The sequence below is a fragment of the Lepisosteus oculatus genome, chromosome 6 (genome assembly GCF_040954835.1).
Source record: "Lepisosteus oculatus isolate fLepOcu1 chromosome 6, fLepOcu1.hap2, whole genome shotgun sequence".
Classification (NCBI taxonomy): Eukaryota; Metazoa; Chordata; class Actinopteri; order Semionotiformes; family Lepisosteidae; genus Lepisosteus; species Lepisosteus oculatus.
In genome coordinates, this window is record NC_090701.1 from 58,512,830 (window position 1) to 58,533,527 (window position 20,698).

Here is a 20,698-nt window from a genome sequence, read left to right on the forward strand (position 1 = left end):
CTCTTCGAACAGTTGTTCGAGTTAGGGGTAATACACATTAACTGGAATACTGGTAATACAGTGCTCATGTTTTAAATTGAAAAGGGATCTTTTTTATTTAACTCTTGAGAGTGTTTGACCAAGCAATTACAAGTTAAAGCTCTGCAAGAGTAATAGACACAAACAAAGTACACAATACGGTATATTTAGATTCAAAAGGCTTTTGATTAAACTCATGGGAAACATTCTAGGCCTACAAAGAGGCTCAACCAGTAGAGCTGCTTGTGTCATAGATGGTGACCCCTTAATGCAAGAACTGCTTTTAAACTTTATAGTAGACTACACCCCCAAGCAAGGTTCCCCTGCACCAGGTTGTTTTATCTCTCAGAGCCACCAGTGCACTCACAGATCAGCACAAGCCATTAGTATTACAGCTACCCATTTTATTACAGTCCATCAGTCCATCCATCTTGCAGGACTCATGACACAACAATTTGTACAACTGCCTACCTGACACACAGAAAACATAACACACTTTACTCCCAGAACAGTACAAGAACACCTGTTACCAAAACCACTGTCCCAAAGGGAAAGTCCAGCTGTGCTATACTCCTGAAAGTAGCTCCAGTGACTGAGTCCTGTGATCCACCAGCTCTCTCTCACAGCACTCAAGAGACACAGTGACCCCCGCAGTGTCCTGCACACTTGCAGGAATGTGGTACTGTCTGTGTGGGATGCACACGCTGGTACAGATTTCCTCTAGCATACGCTGTGCTTCCAATGCGGAGCTTTGCTGCCTTTGAAATGATCAAAAACAAGTGAGGGCTTGAAGGTGGATAAGCAATGGAAACTACCTACCTACTCCTCTGTGTGTAGTCCTGGGGATTGTACCTGTGAACCATGAAATTAAAACACACAATTGGCTACTCCAGATTGGATGGTTATAACAGAAAAAACTGGTGAATCTATACTTAGAAATAAAAACATACAGTATATGTTCAATATGTGTGTTTGTTTTTAGAACACTAGAAGTATATTTACCACAGGGATCTGTACTAGAACCATTGCTCTTCTAAATGTATTAATATTAATAAATAGTAAATTAGTAAAGTTTGCAAATAATAACAATATAGGAGGATTAGCATAGACTGTAAAGCTGCAAAAGACATTGAAAAAGATTTAGTTAGAATTCAGACTGGACCAACACCTGGCAGATAACATTTAGAAAAGACAAGTGCACAGGACAGCAATGATAAACTTAAAAAATAAATAAAGATTTGAAATATTGAACCTGAAGAAGCTGTCTTTGAGAAATTTCAGGTGGGTAGCTGCATCATCATGCGTAGGCTGCAAAGGAACAAATAATAGGTTTATTCCCTGCTGAAAAGGTAAGAAGAAAAACACAACGTTTTGGCCGTGGATCCTTCTTCAGGTGTTAGCTAGAATAGAGACCATTAACAATAAAAAGCAATAAATAATAAATGAAGATTTGTAAATAATAAATTTACAAAGTTAACACAATAAACATCTCAAAATCAAGAGTGAAATATGAACCAAAGGACACATATGGAAACTAGGGGAAGTGCAATTAAAAATGTACAAGAGACAATTTTTAACACAAAGGGTTGTGGGCATTTGGAAAAAGCTACCCATGTTGTAAAAAATGATACCCTGCTTCCTTTCAGAAGCAGTGAGTGAGATCCTTGGATCAAATAGCCACTAGGAGCAGGTGATCTGTGTGGCCAGTTCTTCTTCATAAATGTTCTTATGTTTTTCTTTCAAATATTTGGTTGGCTTATTCAGTATTAAAATCAGAATAATTTTAACCACTCATGCATTATCTACCCACCTCTTCCCACTCAGGGTCAAGGCTGGAGCTGTAGCTGATCACAGCACGCAATGGGAGCAAGGCAGGGTACTCCTGGGATGGGTCGCCAGTCCATCGTAAGCCAGACAGATATATTCTAGCCTCTAAATCAAACCCTCAATCAAAACTAAATCTAAATCAAAACAGGGTTGCAAGGGAGGAGGGCACACAGACACAAACACAACCACGCACACAGATACATCGGGGCCAATTTTCCCAGAAGCACAGACACCAACAATAATCTTCTAGTATTTGAACTGTGGGAGGAAACCCATACGGACACAAGGAGAATATACAAACTCCACACAGACAGCGTCCGAGGTCCAGAATCAAACTCAGGCCCCAGTGCTGCAAGTTGACAATGCCAACAACTACTTCACCACGCCACCCCACAATTAAACACATAACCAATAAAATGTAAAACGTTACACAAAAAGTCTAAAATCTATTTTCACTTAACAATAGAGCATGAAGCAGTTAGGGAGGGAATGCTGGTTTGCAAACACCAAAAGACCCTTCACTTTAGGATAGTCTGCTCTCTAAAATTATGCATAATTAATAGTAAATGGTGTTTAGCAGCCATGCAATCAATGAGAAAGCCAAGCCCACATTAGTGGATGTGTTATGAAAGCAGTGGCTTCTAAGAAGGAACTGTCACACACCTCAACAAAATAAAGAACTCACATAATATGTTCCATTGTGAATAAAATAAAATCAAGGAGATACACAAGGGGTTGAATCCTGGAGTACTGGCAACATGAATGCATGTCAATATAAACTACCAATAAAGAAACATATTTACGATTTTAAAAGGAAGGTTTGCTTCCAAAGCTGTTTTATTAGGAAATTATTTTAAAGTATTTAAGATTTAGTGATGGCTTTCTTAGTAACTTCAGAACCTCAGGTATATTTAAACTCACACCAGCTAGATCACAGCAATTAGCCACTTCTGTACATTCAGAATATACAGAACAATTCAAATAAAGTAATTTTGTTTCATTGGCTTTGTTTTGATATTTTATGAACACAAATATTGTTTTGTTTCTAATTACCGTCACAGTGAAAACTTCCATTGCTGGACTTGATTGTATTTAATATTAACGATTCATCCGTGCAATCATTTTTTAGTCTTAACTTCAGGAAATATGTTGCAGTTTGTGATCAATCAACCTTCAACTCATATTTAGAAAAGTTGTATTCTAAAAAACAAATCAGGTCTGAGCTCTAAAAAATGCATTGAGCGATCACTGAGTCTTAGTTGAAATATCATTATTATTGTGTACAAGCAACACTAATAATCTGCATCCTAGGAAAAGCTCCTGAAGCATGCAACTGATAAGTCAGTAATGATTTTAAGTATGATAATTACCCTCCAAAACTGCCCTAGGGTACACACTTGAACTGTGTGTCAAGGCTGACTCATACCTGACCAGCTATTGAATGCACAATCTTTCAACCCAAAGACAATGCACCGCTAAGTCATTTAGTCGTTTCACTAATTGACTTGTAATTAGGCAGTCTCAGCTCAAGGACAGGAGCTTGACAAAGAGAAAGCAAAAGTGAAAGTGCAAAAGCAAATGCAGCAAAAGATAGCCTTGGGACATACAGGTAAAGCGAATTGATCACCAATCCTGCCTGATCCTGCTAAACTACACTGCTCAGAGCTTTGTAGCTCAGTGAAATATTCAACAAAAACAGACACTGAATGCTTCTAAGCATAGAAAAAATATGTTTATTAGTTTATATTGAAAACTGATACACATGCATGGTAACTTTTGAATCATGCTGGCTAAAACTGTTTTGTAAAATAGTGTCCTCAAAATAGACTACAATAAAAATGGTTTGCCTTATTTTCTTCACTAATAATAATTGACATACATGTTTCAAATGTGTACTGTCATCATAAAGAAAAGTGCTCATTTTGATTATAATTTTTAATTATATTATATTTAAAATATTAATACATTATTTAGTGTTAAAATGTGAATCTGTAAAAATAGAATGGAAATTCGCTTTTAATGAGAATTAATGAAAACACTTATCACTAAAAATGTTTAGTTGGTTTTTAATGAGGTGTACAAGCAACAAAACCAAATTACAATAAACGGTAAAAAAAATAACTTGAAATGATTTGAATGGCATATAGCCCGTTGTTCAATCTTTGTTTCCAGCACAGCAGGTATTTGCTTAATTAACAGCTGATAAAGTACAGAGAGCTTTTAAACTGAAATTGTTTTTCAAATAGGTTCCAACAAAACATATTTTGCAATTAATAATTTCAAATAAAACACCTCAACAGCCATGGTTTGAAGCGCACGTCTTTGAACATTTGAAATGAGTAACGAAAGCAGGAACATGTTTGTTATTATTTGTCATAAGGCAACAGCTGAACCCCCAAGGGATGTAAGTGTGCAGTTTTAGGAGGTAAAAAGAAACAGCCATTTCTTTACATAGTACACTGTTATGAACCTTACAGATCTTCAGTGACTAAGGCTGATATTTTCAGGATACATGTTAAAATTCAGTTTACACAATGTAACATTCTTCCATGTTTTTAATATGATTCTCGTTTTTTTCTAGATGAATAGCCTTTTTCCTGATGTTTTACATTTTAAAATATGAAATGCTCCATAGCTGAGATGTAACATTTCAAGTGCACTTCAATTTCAAGAGTTTATTTCCTCTTTATTGGGAATCCATTTAATCCATTTGAATGAGAAAAATAATTTGATGTAATTGTATTTGACATCTCAAGAATAATTTATACAGTGTAAGATGTTACCCAAATTCTTTATTTTGTATTATTAACTACCTGCATTAGAGTTACTGTACTGTTAAATTACTCTATGTTCACTTTGTCAGGGTGTATTAATAAAAACAAGGTTTGTCTACCAACCTTTCACTGTTACATGCAGAGATGGGTGTTGGATTCTCAGCATTGAATTGTTTTATGGTGGAAAGGCATGAGAACACCTTGCATTATTTCTTGATATCCCTTCTCTTTTCTCTTTTACAGAGTAGATAAACTCAGATGATTGGCTTTTTAGAGCTGCTGACCAAAATTCAGTGCCTTGCAAAAGTGTTCAGACCATTGTACAGTTTTTTTTGCTTTAAAGCATAGTAGCAATTGATTGCCTTTATACTGTATATACATTGATATATTATGCATATATTCAAAGAGAAAACTAAAAGAATTACATTAAATAGATAATTAATATTAAAGAACAATGGAAAAGTTTGATTGCATACATTTTCAAATCCTTTGCAATGGCAATCAAAATTACCTTAAGAAATCACACAGTTAGTTGAGTAGCCTCTATCTGTGTGCAATAATAATATTTCACGTAATTTCAGAATAAGTACACCTATACTGTATCTGTAAGGTTCAAACCAAGGATTCAACCATAAAGACCAAAGAAGCTCAGAGATAAATGTGTAAGAAGGCACAGATTGGGAAAAAGGTATAAAAACAATTCATATTGTCTTAATATCTGTTTGAGCATCCAGAAGCAGAAGGCATCCAGACACTGTCTCAAGCACTCTGTTCCTCCAAACTGAGAAGCTGTGAAAGACTGAAAGTAGAAATACCAGCCTGAGGCCAATGGTGACTTTGAAAGAGTTACAGAGTTTAGTGACTGAGATGGAAGAAAATGTTAATGGGTCAACACTATACCAGTCACTCCACAAAAGAGGCTTGTTTAGAACTGAAAATAAATCTCAAATTCTGCATGTGGTTTGTAAGAAAAGGAATAGTGCAAACATGTAGCCAACGTTTTGTGATTAAGCAAGACAAAATTGCAACTTTTGATCTAAATGCACATTGTTACATCTGATGCAAACCCAGCATAGTGCAGCACTCAGTCAACGCCATCCCTGCTGTCCCGCATGGTGGTGGCAGCATTATGTTATAGTTCTGCTTCTCATCAGCAGGGAATGGGAAGATTGATGGAGACTGAGCAGACTACTGGCAAATCTTAGAGGAAAGCCTGCTTCAGAGTGGAAACCGGGACAAAACTTTACCGTACAGCAGGACAATGATTCAAACCACAAGGCCAAAGCTACACTGGAGCAGCTTAAAAATTAGAAAGTGAGTCTTTGACTTCCATAGTCAAAGTCCTGACTTGAACTCTATTGAGAATCAGTGGGAAGTCTTGAAAATTGCTGTTGATAAGTAATCCAAAAGCAGCTTGAGAGAAACTGTGCTAAGAAGAATGGGCAAAAATTGCACCATGCCAGGGGCAAAGTTGGTAGAGATTTAACCAAAAAGACTTGCAGGTGAAATTGCTGCCAAAGCTGTTTCCATCAAATATAAAGTTCCTAGGTCAGAAAACATGCAATCCACATATTTCTCCCAATCATCTATTAATGTGTAATGCCGGAGCCTATCCTGGCAAGCAACAGGTTTTAAGGCAGGACAGCCCTGGACAGGAAGCCAGTCTGTCATGGTTACACACACAGACACACCCACCAGTGTCAATTTTCAATATATTTTAGTTTACGTTTTTGCTAACATTTACAGCAACTTAAACTTTAAAAATCTTCAAACTGAATTGATTTTAAATGAAATATCAATTTTAATAACTTGTATGCATCATTTTGCAATTGAAACACCATAGGAATAATTTGCAAGGCAATGTGTGAACCTTGGTGCCTGTATGAAACCATCTCTGAGGGAATATTGATGAATCAGGGCCGAAGTATGAACTTGCAGATGCTACATCCACTCCATGTCTAAGCAAATGTTCCAGTGATCAGAGATTCCAGATTTTAGAATGCTGACGTCAATTTTATAGTTTTGTTCATGCAAATCTGTGTTGGAGTGGAGTGCCAGAGTTCATGCAAATCTGGCAATGGGTAGATTAATTAACAGGCATAACTGTAAAATTGATTCCACAAAACCCCTTTTAAGTGATGAAAAATGTAACTATTCTTCCTTTCCAGAAAACCTGTCATTTTATTGTCCTATAGTATGAGTACCATTCACACGGACCAGTCTTTTCCCCTTAGAACAGTGTTTCTATTGATGTAATGCAATGGGGAATCTTGTATTCAAATTAGGTCAGATTTATGCATTTTCAGACTTGAATGCTAATCAGATCCATACCTGTTCAACCTATGGTGTTTATATGCAATTTAATAGTACAAAATAGAGCATAAAATGAAGCTGTTCTGTTTTAACTAGACTGTTAACTAGGTTTTTTAAATTCAACACCTATGAAGATTTTCTGTTTTTATTCTTTATTTTCCAGATTTGCTTTTCAGCCATGTATAATTTTATCACAGTTTTTTTCACTAATTCAATGATAAATATAGTGAATTGTTATTAAAATATTAAAGCTTTTCTTTTTGCATGACTTTTATGATTATAGAGACATTAATAAAATATGTTGCCACTTTAGTATTATTATTTAAAAACCTAAGTAAAATCATCATAAAATATAATCCTCATGGTGCATGTGTTCGTTTTTTTAACATCATTGAGCTTAAACAGTTAAATATTCTTATATTAAGACATAAATGTTTTATAAACAAAGACATTTCATTACATTAAAAATCTTACTGTTAACGTTTATATACATAAAATGTTACAGAACAGATGTACAATAACACCAGTACTACCTTTCATTTCAAAGAGTGGCTTACCACTGGAGAGAAACTGTGCTCCAGAGAGCTCACTCAGGAGCATGACACCCTGTCCTCAGGAGATATTAGGCTCACATGTCTCCATCACTTTTTCTTTCATTTCCCCAAATGGGAAAATGGCTGACCTCTGTCTCATCTCTTTCTGTCCATCTTATCGAGCCCCATTGGACGCTGGCTCTCAGCCATTCCCATTGGCAGTTAATGTACGTAACGTATCACCCCGCAACCCACAGCTAGCAGCCCACTGAAGCTCAGCAGGTGTGAGCCTGGTCATTACCTGGATGGGAGACCTCCTGGGAAAAACTAAGGTTGCTGCTGGAAGGGCGCTCACCCTGCAGTCTGTGTTGGTCCTAATGCCACAGTATAGTGATGGGGACACTATACTGTAAAAAGTAAAAGGTCCTGACTCTCTGTGGTCATTAAAAATCCCAGGGTGTTTCTTGAAAAGAGTAGGGGTGTAACCCCAGGATCCTGGCCAAATTTCCCATTGGCCCTTACCAGTCATGGCCTCCTAATAATCCCCATCTATAAACTGGCTTCACTACTCTGCTCTCCTCTCCACTGAGAGCTGGTGTGTGGTGCGTGTTCTGGCGCACTATGGCTGCCGTCGCATCATCCAGGTGGGGCTGCACACTGGTGGTGGTGGAGGGGATCCCCATTACCTGTAAAGCACTTTGAGTGGAGCATCCAGAAAAGTGCTATATAAGTGTAAGCAATTATTATTATTGCACATACAAACTATCGAGCACAGAGCAGTTCAGAGTCAAAAAGAGGTTCAGCAAGGTGATGGGTCCCAACCCTACGGGCATGTTGTGTGGTAGTACAGTGAGAGGGTCTGAACTGACTGGACCTCAGCCCTGAACTCTTGATTAGGGAGTGAATGACAGGCAAACACTTGCACAGTTGGGTTCAAATGATGGAGTCTATGGAGAAGGTGCCTTGACAGTGGACCTGCCACACATGAAAATGGAAGGGGCCTTCACAAGGGTCTTATTTGATTGTAGATGGAAATAAAGCCCCCTGCACCTTGGGTTCTTGTTGGGTTTTTATGCTTGCAGATCCCCAGAGCCACCTTAGCAAAAGGCAGGGTCAGTCTCAATGATGTTTCAATTAACCTAGATAATATGTAGTATCAAGGCAAAGGTTTATATCATATTTCTCATGGATATACATAAACTACAGTAGCAATGGCCCTGCTTATCGCTTGGATTCAGCAAGAATGAAAATAATCACTTCAGGCTTTTACTCTAAAGCCCAAACAAAGTCCACATAATTACTCTATACTAAGTAACAATCTTGTAAAGATGGTCTGGAACTATATCCACAAAACATATTCCTCTGGCAGAAGATCTTTTGTGGAAAACAACAGCGAGTGAATCTGTCATAAAACTCTAGTTTTATCCTTTAAAACATACACTGTTAAAACAGCCTGGGTTGCCAGAGCAACCCATGTGCACTGGATACCATGGGTGCTATCTGAGTTGAAGAGAAGGCGACAGATGCTGTGAAAATGTTGTCTTGATGATTGATTTTCTTAATCTAACTAAAGGCATAGGGACTGTATTGTAAACATGGACAGCACCAATGTTTATTATTTTAATATTGTATTTTTATGCTACAAAGTAAACAGAGGACAATGATTAGTACATTTGTTTTGTTACATAACTCAGTTAAAATTATTTTTACTTATGTTTCGTAATTTAAATACAGTATGTATATTTGATACTCTACAGAAGGCTTTGCAGTTTTTGATACATTTTGGGATCAAATCAACTAATACAGTGGAATGTATTAAATTAGTTTAAAGTTAGTTTACCTCTGGAAGCTTTATCACCTGTTAAAATTCTTAGAGCCCTCGATGAGTTGACAGTCGGTCAGTCACACTTTAAAATAACAATTTATTACACTTCAAAAACTAGTAAACAAAATTGTTGGAAATGGAGAGTGCTAATAGGTGTGCCTGTGGCTTCCCTGTTGAACAAACGAAAAGGAGGAGCACCTTCAAAAATTATATGGGACTCAAATCAAATCAAGTCTCAGAATTTAAGGAAATAAGCAAAAAGCAAAACCTCATTATTCTCATCAGGTGCATCTGGTTACAAGTATGTTAGCAGTCATAGCTCACCACTTCAACACCAACTTCAGCAGCATGGCTGGTCAGTTACTTTGCTTCCATTTTCAGTCCTACAGTAAATCTCTTCTTCATTTCCACTTGTATCCCTGGCCCCTCATTTCATTGTTGAGTTTGAAGCAGTTCTTAGGGTTGTCAGGATCCTTACAGGATATGAAATACTTGAATCAAATCCACTGTAATGTCATAACATATTGAATTTTTGTATCTCTGAATAGTAAATTAAATAAGGTTATAGCACAGGATGTTTTTGGAGTGTGTGAATAGTCGGCTTCCACCTCGTGACATAGGTATATAATCTTCTTTTGAATAATTGGTTGTTTATTCCTTAAATTTTCCTGATTTTGTATGCAAATCCTTTCAATCTGGATTGAAATATTGAATTTACACAAGTATCTCAGCTGCTTGATTCATCTCACCCCAGGCACAAAAGCTTTTTTAAAACCCTACTTCCTTATATAGACAGTGTATGGTAAAGGCTTATGGAAAAACATTAAACGCTGGCTAATTTGTTGGATGAGTACATTTTGTTAAAGGTGCAATAAAATATGACTTGAACTCCCAGCAATTGTCTTCATAAAGTTATTAATGTTAGTATAATTGACATGATTTGGGTACTCACAACAATTTAAAAGCTGCACAGCGATTGTATAACTGTATGTACATGAAGCAGATTTAAAATTTAAAGTATGTATGTGGCTGTCAAAAGTATTTGTTCAGTTAAAATACTGAAATCGCACAGTTTTAATGAAAACTCTAAACTACAACTGCAGGCTGTTTTGAAGGCTGTGCAGATGTATGTCGTCATCTGTGCCTTTACACAACTGAGAACCGTAATGAACAAACAACTGAAACATGTATAACATCTATAATAAAACAATATGGCAGTTACGATTACACTGAATGAATGTTAATTGTAAAGAACAATGTGAGAAAATTATGTTGCCTTCAGTAACCTAATCACTGAAATCAGATTTATTAGTATATATAAGTAGAGACTTATGTGTGCTTAGGTTTCTTTCTTGAAAAGTGTATCATAGTAAGAACAATGAATGCTTCAAACTCTAAAATATTCCCAATGTATGGAAGATGGCTTCAGACGTTTGTATTGTATTGAAAAAGTACAGTTATGGACAGGCTTGAATCCCATTGAGATGGTATTAATTGACTTGGAAATTGGTGTGGCAAAACAAAACTGTATATGTTAAAATCAAAGTTGTATATGTTAAAGAATGGGCAAAAATATCTGGAAAAATGCAGGGAACCATTTAATATATCAAAAGACTTCAGGCGTAAAACTAAGCAGAGAATGAGCATGGAAAATATGAATTTAAGGATTCTTAAATAATTTTAATAAATTAATGTTTGCATTTCTTCACATAATGCATGCTTTGGAATATTTTCCTGCTGTATTATGAAGCTGAATCTCTGCTTTTTATCGTCTAGTACTTTAAACTGTCCAGATGCTTTTGTCTGTGAGGGTATATCAACAACCACATAATTCAGAAGAGAAAAACTTTGCAATGTCACTTGCAAGTGTGGAATGTGTACATACACATATCTGTATTACGTGTTATAAGCAGTTGAAATATTAATTTACCAGCTATAAATAACACCAGAACAAGCATACTGAAAATGGATGGATAGATAAATTTTCCACTTTATCAAAGTACTAAATACATCCTCACTCTTATTGTGTAGACATTAAAATATATAGTAATAAAGTCAAAAATAATAAATACAATAAAAGCATGTTCTTCTCCTGTAAACAGAAAAAAGGGGTAAAATCTTTTAGCATCCATCAGAAAATGCTGCATTTGAAGTCTTTTAAATAGAAACGCCCATGAAATGTGATGCTAAAGCTTCAAAGCTTCTAACAGCAGAGATTGAGATTCCTTGTACACACATAGGTATCAGACAGTCTACCTTTTGACTTACATTTTTTTATTTTAGCCCTGAAATGTATCTATGTTTAATATAAACATATTTCAGGGACAATGATGAATCTATGAAACTAAAACACACATCTTTGTTTTGTCTACCCCTCCTCCTGTATTTTAGAGCCAGCAGCCATATCACCCTGCAACTTACAGCTGGCAGCCCACTGAAGCTCAGCTGGTGTGAGCCTGGTCAGTACCTGGATGGGAGACCTCCTGGAAAAAACTAAGGTGCTGCTGGAAGAGGTGTTAGTGGGGCCAGCAGGGGGTGCTCATCCTGCGGTCTATGTGGCTCCCAATGCCCCAGTGTAGTGATGGGGACACTATACTGTAAAAAGGCATCATCCTTTGGATGACATGTAAAACCAAGGTACTGACTCTCTGTGGTCATTACAAATCCCTGGGTGTTTCTCAAAAACAGTAGGGGTGTAACCCCATTGGCCCTTACCAATCATGGCCTCCTAATAATCCCCATCTATAAACTGGCTTCATCACTCTGCTCTCCTCCTCACTGATAGCTGATGTGTGGTGAGCGTTCTGGCGCACTATGGCTGCTGTCGCATCATGCAGGTGGGGCTGCACACTGGTGGTGGTGGAGGGGATCCCCATTACCTGTAAAGCGCTTTGAGTGGAGTGTCCAGAAAAGCACTATATAAGTGTAAGCAATTATTATAATTATTATTATTTTTAGAAATTCAAGAACTAAAAGTCCCCATTTAAGGGGTAGATCACCCATTGTGAGATACATATTAACATAATGTGTGTATATATGAAAAACAATTAATGACAAACAAGAACTAAAGGTTCAAGGACACCCACCCTTCTCACTTTATAATTGTAGTAAAAGAGGCTCCAAAAAATCCCTATGCCTCACCTACTGTGGCATTCACTGTGCTTTGGCACTGTAAGTATTCCCACTGCTTCAGACAGAGTGAGATTTCAGATTCAAACTACTTTCTCATGTACCTCTAAACTACTGAGTTTCAGAACCAGAAATAGTCATCTGTCCTGCTGCTACTTAGGATTCGGAGTAAGATGTTTCTTACCAACTCAGTGATGTTAAGTTATAGAAGCTGACTCATCTATACTGCACTTTGTTACAGCTTTGTGCTTTAAACTCTGAATCTGGTGAGAATTTCTTCTATAACAAACCACGTCTATCTTGCCATGTAATGTCTGGTTATCACTGTCCTTCTGTGGCTCCTGGACCTTTCGTATTACTCATTCCTTTGATAACAGAGCTTTTCACTGTTCTGAAGGAGTTCCTCCATGTTGCAGTAAAACACTTACGTACTGCATGGCAGAATTTTCTAAGAAGGATTTCAGTTCATTACACCTGCTCTCCTTCACTGCTAACTTGATATGAGTTAAGGTGCACTTTATGGTTTTGTGAATACCTTGCTTACTTTGGTCCTCTCATTATTAGTGCTGTATTTCCATATCATTTGAATATATTAGCATATGCTTTGCACATTTCACGGATGCTAATGTTCACTTGGTCTTATTTTTAAATTATGTGTGTTCACGCGTATCATATGCTTTAAGACACTTCTCATTGTTTTTTTGTGAATACAGCACTTCATAGCAGGCTCCTGATCTTTGTCATAAGAAACACTGAATCAGGCTCACAATGTAATAACAAATGTTAAAAATGTAGTTCTCCTGTTCTCAGAGATGCTTACTTAAGAAAACTGTATAGAGGAAAATAGCTCATGGCATATATGGAAAAAAAAACATATTCCTATGAGAGTATGCTATTAAAAAAATAAAACTAACGTATAGTAAAACATGCAAAATTTGTTAAGAATGTTAATTCTTTAAGGGACAGTAAAGCAGTGTGACTGGTGGAAATGTAGCAGAGAATACATGTCAGTAATGCTTGTCTTCCCCAATGGAAATATGGTTGCAGCAGCATCTCATTTTTTAATATAGAAAAACAAACCTGATAAAGTTTTAAATCTATTTTTTTTAAATATCTGTTGTTTATTTTTATAGTAACAAAAACTGGAACAGAAAGCTTACAACTGAAACAATGCCAGGGATAGGGAACATATAATATATCTCAACTAAAATAATGATTTAACTAACATAATTGTCTACTCCTATGATCAATACATTTCTAAATCTATGATAACCTCATATACAAACAACAAGACTATTTGTGAAATAAAACTCAAAAACAATCATGATAACAGTCTGGAAAACCTTTTAACTTTTTAATAACTTTCTGTAAACCTTATTTGTTCAAATGTAAGAAATCCTTAGATGTCCTTCTTAGGCTTACCTTCATATTTCTCAATATTTTAGTTTCACACTGTGGTAAAGGGACAGTTTTCATGTAGATCTCAGTTTAAGTTTCCTGACGTTGCATGAGGTGAAGCACAAAGCAGAAAAAAAAAACAAATATATTAGTAATTAGAATTTAAAACGGGTAGAAATATTGTTAGCACCTAAGAGAAAAGAGTATTTCAAGAACTGAATGAACTCTCACATGCACTGTATGCTATTGTCTCTGTTTACATGTCTGGGGTGTTGTATTTCAAGAGCTTAGTATAGAGTTGCCAACAGGGGCCAGATCAACTGGACGCGGAGACAGGACAGGTTTTCCATGTTACCTCTCAGCTGAAGAAAGATAAGAGAACAAAGCAGAATTAAATCTGTTGATGTAGTCTCTTAGTGTGAACGTAAGATTTCACCGATCTGATGGAATCACTTGATTTCCTGTAAAGAGTCCGTGTAAATTAGGAAAATACAAATGAAGAGGGCAATGACCAAATCTGCAATATGGGCAGTCACAAATCAGCACAATAGAATTAAGAAACAACACAAATGCTAAATATTCAAGATGTACGTTTTTTTTAATAAACAGCTTTTCTTCAAACAGTGCCTAGTGATAATTAATCAACATATTCTTTTTAACAAGCAATTATTGTTCAGCTTGTCCATGTTCATTTAAAGGCTAGGTGAACCTCTTCTGTCTTAGGTGTCCAGTTGATCTGAGCCCTGTGCATTACTTACAGTTTAGTATCCACTACTGTGGAAATTTGTCTTTGGCTTCTCCCATAAAAGTACAAAACTCACAAGCAAAACGTGAAATCACAACAACAGCATGTGATACATAAATGAATGGATACATAGTACATAGGTAGTGGGGGGTTGAGAATGTGTTTACTATTTCTTAGAAACTAAAATGTATTTTTTTCTTCACCAATTCCAGAACACCATTTTAAAATAATGTGCTCCAGAATATTGAAGACAGCACCGCCTATTTTTCCTATTTATATCGGCACTGCATCCAGGATCTACGCAAACTTGCAACGCATTTTTATTTAGCTATCCATAAATTATATGCGTGCATACACACTCCGAATGAGATGCTGCTTCAGTCTAGTTTGATTTCAATTTGGTTACCCAGGTTAATTTATCTTTAGGATTGATGTAAATTAACACGGGAGACCAAACAGTCTTGGAAAAGCGCCCAATCTCCAAGGGAGACGAAATTGCACGACACCTGCTTTGCTCTTACTTCAGCTGACTTCATTAGCATCGGCGGATCAGGCTGCACTCCGATTTAAAGTCCTAAACCCCCCTCAACAATCCCACAGCTGCAAGCGCTTGTAACTTTACCGAAACGAGGCATCAGTCTCACAGTTGAGCCGACAGTCAGCAATTCCCAGTATCTCCAATCCCAAGTATCTAAGGGAAAACGGGCCAGGACGCGTTTTCAAACGCTCCAATCTCATCGCCTTTCCGCTGATGGACCCGCGGAGTGCGGTCAGGGGGGCTGGGTGGAGACTGGGAGTCTGAGACAAACCAGACAGCTTTTCTTTTTGTTGTAGGGAGGGAGGAGGGGTTAGTCATTTCATCCCAGCTTCCGGACCTTCAAGACTGGAGGAGGGGGGGTAAATCCATTAGTCTGAATTACGTGAAGCGAGGCGGTGTGACCAGCAGGGAGAGACAGAGAGGTGCTTGAGCAAGGAGATCGGTATTGGTTAGTCGGGGAGGGTGTTGCAGCCTCAGTACCATATTGTGATTTCAGTACAGGGAGGAGAGTGGAGGAGAGAGGTTGCTACATGGTGCTGCTGTTGCCGCCTTTGTTTTAAAGAATATTAACACATCGGTCCGTAGCGGGAGAGGAGACCGTACATACTTATTCCGATCAAGGGGGAAATTAAACCGTTATCCATGTTCCTAAAAGGAGGCGCAGGAGTTCTGCTGCTGTTGCTCCAAACAGCTTTGCAGGTAAGGTTTTCTTATTTCGGTTGTTGTTCTCCGGGGTTTTGTGAAATGTTTGAGTTCAGTCGAGCTTCGGCTTCTTGTTTTTCCGCGACGATGCTGATGAAACTGCCCGTGCAAATAAATAAAAAAAATAAAGCCTGTCGGTCAAGCCCCACGTTGGGATGTCGGCACAGATGTATCAAAAACATTTCGATTATTAAACACTTGAAAGCCGTGTGTGATTATCAACTCTGCTGGACACCTTACTTTATGAATTGTGGTGGGGAAAAGCACGAATCAAACGCCAAACCTCTGGCTGTTATCTGTGGTGTGCTTGAGGGCTCCGGCGCCTGTATTCCGAACTGCGTAGGGGGTTTTTACTACCTCGGTTCGTGGTCGTTGCAAATACCCCGTTGTAAGTTTTTCTTCACGGGCGTAGTCTTACTTTAACTCGGTGGGGGCTGTTCTTTCGCGTATGTTGAACTTGCAAAGCGAGATGTTGACACTGTCCAAGGTACGAGAGTCAAGTGTCCGGTGTCCTGGGGCTAGCTCGGGAGAAACGCGCCGCTCCGGACACCGGGTCGCTCTCACGGCTGTTGAACTGCGCCGAGACCAGTTATTTTCTCTAGGGGGTGAAGGTTAAAACAACCAATAAATTCATGTGCTGTGTGTGTGTGCGGGGGGGTCAAAATGATTTGCTGGGCTTATTTTTTTTCTTTTGTTAATTGTGCTTAATGTTTATTATTATTCACAAATCTCTTACAGTGCCGCAGCCAGTTAAGATCAATGGCCGTTGAAGGATCGTTTAAGAAAAGTGGGCATCGTGTTGATTTTTTTTTCAGGTTTTTGAACGAGTACCGTGGTTATCCTGTGCTTAACTTTTATCTGTGTGAGCTTTTTTTTTTTAAAGAAAAACCAACAACCAAATCTGAGGTCTGAAACGTGGGAGAGAATTTCAGTTATTATGTTGGTAAATCTCACTGCGCCGATAAAGTTTTCGACCTCCCCTTATCTTCCACGTTTTTCCGAGTTGTTTGGCCTGGAAGGGTTACCCGTGGCCGTATTTGTCTTCACCCCCCAGGTGTGTAGTAGACAGATGCGTAGTCCGGCGCTTCCCCGTTGCGTGAAAAGTTGGCCGCTCTTGTGGTGCAGTTGGGCGAGTTGGTGGTGCTGGAAGTGCGGCGGCTCCAGAGCCCCTCCGCGCATTCCGGCCGGTGCAACAATGCGAGTCCTTCTCCCCCCGACGCATTCCAGCGGCTGGGAAGGCCAGTGGCCCGGATACCCACAATGCTGCACCGCACGGGACCGCTCGCGCCGCATTCTTCCGAGGGTCCCGCACAGAAAATTAGATTAGGGGCTCCGGGAAGAGGGGCGCATGCTAATGGCCTCAGCCCTTCGGATCGTCCCGCTTGTCCCCCCTTTGATTTAATTGCGCGGTTTGATTGTTCTCGTCCTCTTGGGCGCTTGAAATGGTCTATTTCATCACTGCAGGCATGTCATTTATCCCATCTTGTAGTGTAGAGGACAATGGGTTCTGTTTGTTGCCCCGGTGCACGTTCGCATTGGCTGTGTGGACAACCGAAGAGCCCCTCTTGCATTTTTTTCTTTTAAAACCAGTTCGCGGTGTACCATGAAACCCGTGTAGGCTGCAGGTTAAGATGGACAGTTTTACTCAATTTTTGCTCTTGCTCTCTGCATTTGTCAAGATATGGGATTTAAAAGTGGCTAGACAATAAATCGAGGTTCGGGTATTTCCTATAAGCATAATTTCGACAATTGCGCTGTTTGAAACTGACACTTGAGTGTCAAAGTTGGCTAAAAGCTACAATGCAATGTGAAACATTAGTATTCTGTTGTATTTCATACACTAAACATAAACCATACGATTTTAAGTTAGTCTTGTTTCATATTTGTAAAAAACGCTTTAGTCTTTAAAAAGGGAGACCTGCACTTTTAAATCGCATACATTTTTTGTATGTCTGGAAACAAACCCTCAATATTTTTGACCACATTCCAAATACATTTAATAGATCCAAAATGGAGACTAGATTCTTTAACCCTTTCCCTCTGGGAATATTTGGAATAGGCAAGACATTTTATTGAACGTTGTTGGGTGGGGCATTCTTTGTCCTCTGTGCACTCTGAAATCAGCTCATATATTAAAAAGAAACCTTTATCAATTTAAGTTGGGAAAACCTTTTTGCCAATTGATTTGGGTTTTAAAGTGAAAATTAGATTGTCATCTTTTTTTTAATCTTTCTGGTATTAAGACCAGCCATCAACAGCAGCTGATTTAAAAAAGATAAGCCTGAAGTCCTGTCATTGTGGGGAAACTTCCAAATTTATCTGAAAGTGCAACGAAGCTGACCTAAAATGTTTTGTTTAGCAAAACATTTTAATATTTTTACTTTAATGCCTGACTTGTTTGACATTTGGGTTCTAGTGCATGTACAGTTTTATGTACAACTGTTTTAGTACTACAGATTGTTCTCCTTTGTTTGTAGCCTACCCTTTTCACTTGAATTCAAATGGGTGTTTGTGTTGCGTGTCCAGTGATCAGAGGAGCTAGGCTGGTGTTAGTCAGACCTCCCTGAACAAATGGAGCTTGTTCCTGCTTATCCATGCTCCATGGCAAATGTTTAACCCTTTGGCCTCATTATCCTAATTGCGCCCCGTTTAAGGACAGATGTTTTTTTGTATTTCCTGGGGTTCAAAAACAATCTGAGGCCGTGAAAGCAGAGTGGAGTTTGTTTTTGTAAAATGTGTTCTTGTCTCCCCAGATCTCAGCTGAGGGGACTGGATCTCTGTTGTGCACCCGTGGATTTTCAGAAGATGTGTACATTGCAGCAGTTTCCGAGAATGTGCTTGAAGGGCAGCCTCTTCTAAATGGTAATGTTCTTTGACATTTTAAACAACACTGACACATTCAGCTTATTTTACTCCATGCAGTTCTATGATAGATTGAAAAATAAATCGGATTTCCACTCTGTGTACACACACCTCTGATTTTTTTAAGCATTTATACAGCATTATAATTATAAAAACAAACATGGAAAGGTTCATTCCATACTGGAACATAAAGAAAAGTTTTCTACCTACTTGAACGTATTATAATCATAAAAGTTTACTGTGTAACATTCGTCTTGTAGTTTTTGAATATTTAACTGTGAAAGACCTATAGGATATTTAACATCATTGGCGAGTTGTCATGTGTCATGTCCAGTAGTTGAAGACTCATAAAACTATAAGGAGAATAACTGGGGGAAAAACAAACCCTTTTGTTTCATACATATGTTAATCAATGGAAAATTTAAGAAACTTAGCTTACCTCAAATTTTAAATCAAAGTGAAATATGTTTGTCAGTGTTTTTTTCCCTACCTTTATTATATTGTTCCTGTTTGAAAGCACGCTTTGGAAAATGGTAACTGATTCAGGAGCTGACAATTTTCAGGATGGCAGATGAAGCCACATTCTACTGTATGATTTGATAACTTACATGAGGACATTTTTAATTACTTGTTGTACTTGGGGTTAACAACCTATTCACATATACAGTAATTAACTGATATAAAACTGAGGTGCAAAGTGAAAAATGAAATTGAGCTTAATACTTATCCAGTTTTTGATGCAGTGCTGCCCTGTTATACAACTCATTGCTGAGCATGGTCATAACAGTGTAGGGTTCCATGTCACATGTAGTGCAGTTTGAACAGTACAGGGTACACAGGACGGGAGGAATTCCAGTTTTCTCTGATAAACTGGAACTGGATGTGGTGGACGGAGTGAGAAAAGGCCACTCTAGCGACAAGAATGCATGTTGCAGTGCCTGTAATACTGTATAGAGATGGCTGATGGACAACATGAATGCTGTAATGAAAAGCATGCTGTTTAAGATGAAAAAGCATTGTGCTAAAGATAAGAGATTAGGTTTTTCTTTGAGTGACTTCTTGTAAGAACATAAACGTGCACTGCTAGCGGGGTTAAATCCTGCAAACACAGGCAGAGAAATTGAAAAGGCACTAATAAAGCAAATTGTCACACAAACCAAAGGACGTGGGTGGAAACTGTGTGGAAGTGTATTTAAAACTGACAACAGGAGGCATTTCTTTACCCAAAGAGTTGTGGGAGTAAGGAACAACCTACCCAGCCATTTTATTGAAGCTACTACCCTGGTGTCTTACATAAAATGGCTATGATGCTTTAAGTCAAGGGATTAGGTGGGTTTCTTCTGTAGATAAATAAAGATTCAGAATCGTATGCAGTATCTACCAATCAAGTACAGTACCATTAAATGGAAGACCTGTAATATGTCTTTGATGTGTGATATTTTAGGCATTTTTAGTTTTGTGATATGATTAAAAAAAGTAGATTACTCCTTTTTGGATGCATTTTTGAAGTGCAAAAAAATCATAATAGTTTGCTTAGTTTTATCCATTTAACTTTCTGAAACCAAATCTCTTAGATCGTCTAAAAGATGAATGCTTTATACTTCTTTAAATCTTATAACAGCTGTTACACATTAAAGTGTGCAAATTAAATTATCCTCGGAAAACCTAGTACCCTGTCCCCCTCCATTTTTTCCAAGGCCGTTTGAACCATTGTGATTAAATTGTGATTTTGGACCATTTTCATTTTACGATCAATACATAAAAGTGTTGTTGTTGCCCCATAATATTAAAACGGAGTCTGCCGAGTCAGATTGAGGAGGTAGTCAGTGGGACCCAATATCAGCTGTAGGAGACAACATAAGGAGCAAGCCTATAAGCTGAGAAAACTCTGTAAATGTATAAAATGTTTTAGAATAAATACTGGATGTTTATACTGTGTTCAGTATAATGTAAACTACAATCCAGTTGTCTCTGATGCTTGCCTGTCCAATTGGCAGCCCCCTCCTTTCCCAGCTCCAGATATTTACCCACAGT

General features: G+C 38.0%; 1 protein-coding gene and 1 long non-coding RNA gene across 2 annotated transcripts in view; one reads left to right on the plus strand and one right to left on the minus strand.

Moving 5' to 3' along the window:
- Positions 1-8,808: 8,808 nt before the first annotated feature.
- Positions 8,809-15,298, minus strand: LOC107078151 (uncharacterized). The gene is made up of 3 exons (XR_001479140.2): positions 15,185-15,298; positions 13,842-13,916; positions 8,809-9,763 (listed from the first exon to the last, which is right to left on the minus strand). It is a non-coding gene; the product is annotated as an uncharacterized lncRNA (long non-coding RNA).
- Positions 15,299-15,595: 297 nt separating this feature from the next.
- Positions 15,596-20,698, plus strand: part of cdh2 (cadherin 2, type 1, N-cadherin (neuronal)) — a 65,511-nt gene continuing 60,408 nt past the window's right edge. The window contains exons 1-2 of the mRNA XM_015353840.2: positions 15,596-15,799; positions 18,556-18,664. Of these exons, the coding sequence (XP_015209326.2) occupies positions 15,743-15,799; positions 18,556-18,664 (166 nt within the window). The 5' untranslated portion in view covers positions 15,596-15,742. The remainder of the gene's footprint in view (positions 15,800-18,555; positions 18,665-20,698) is intronic.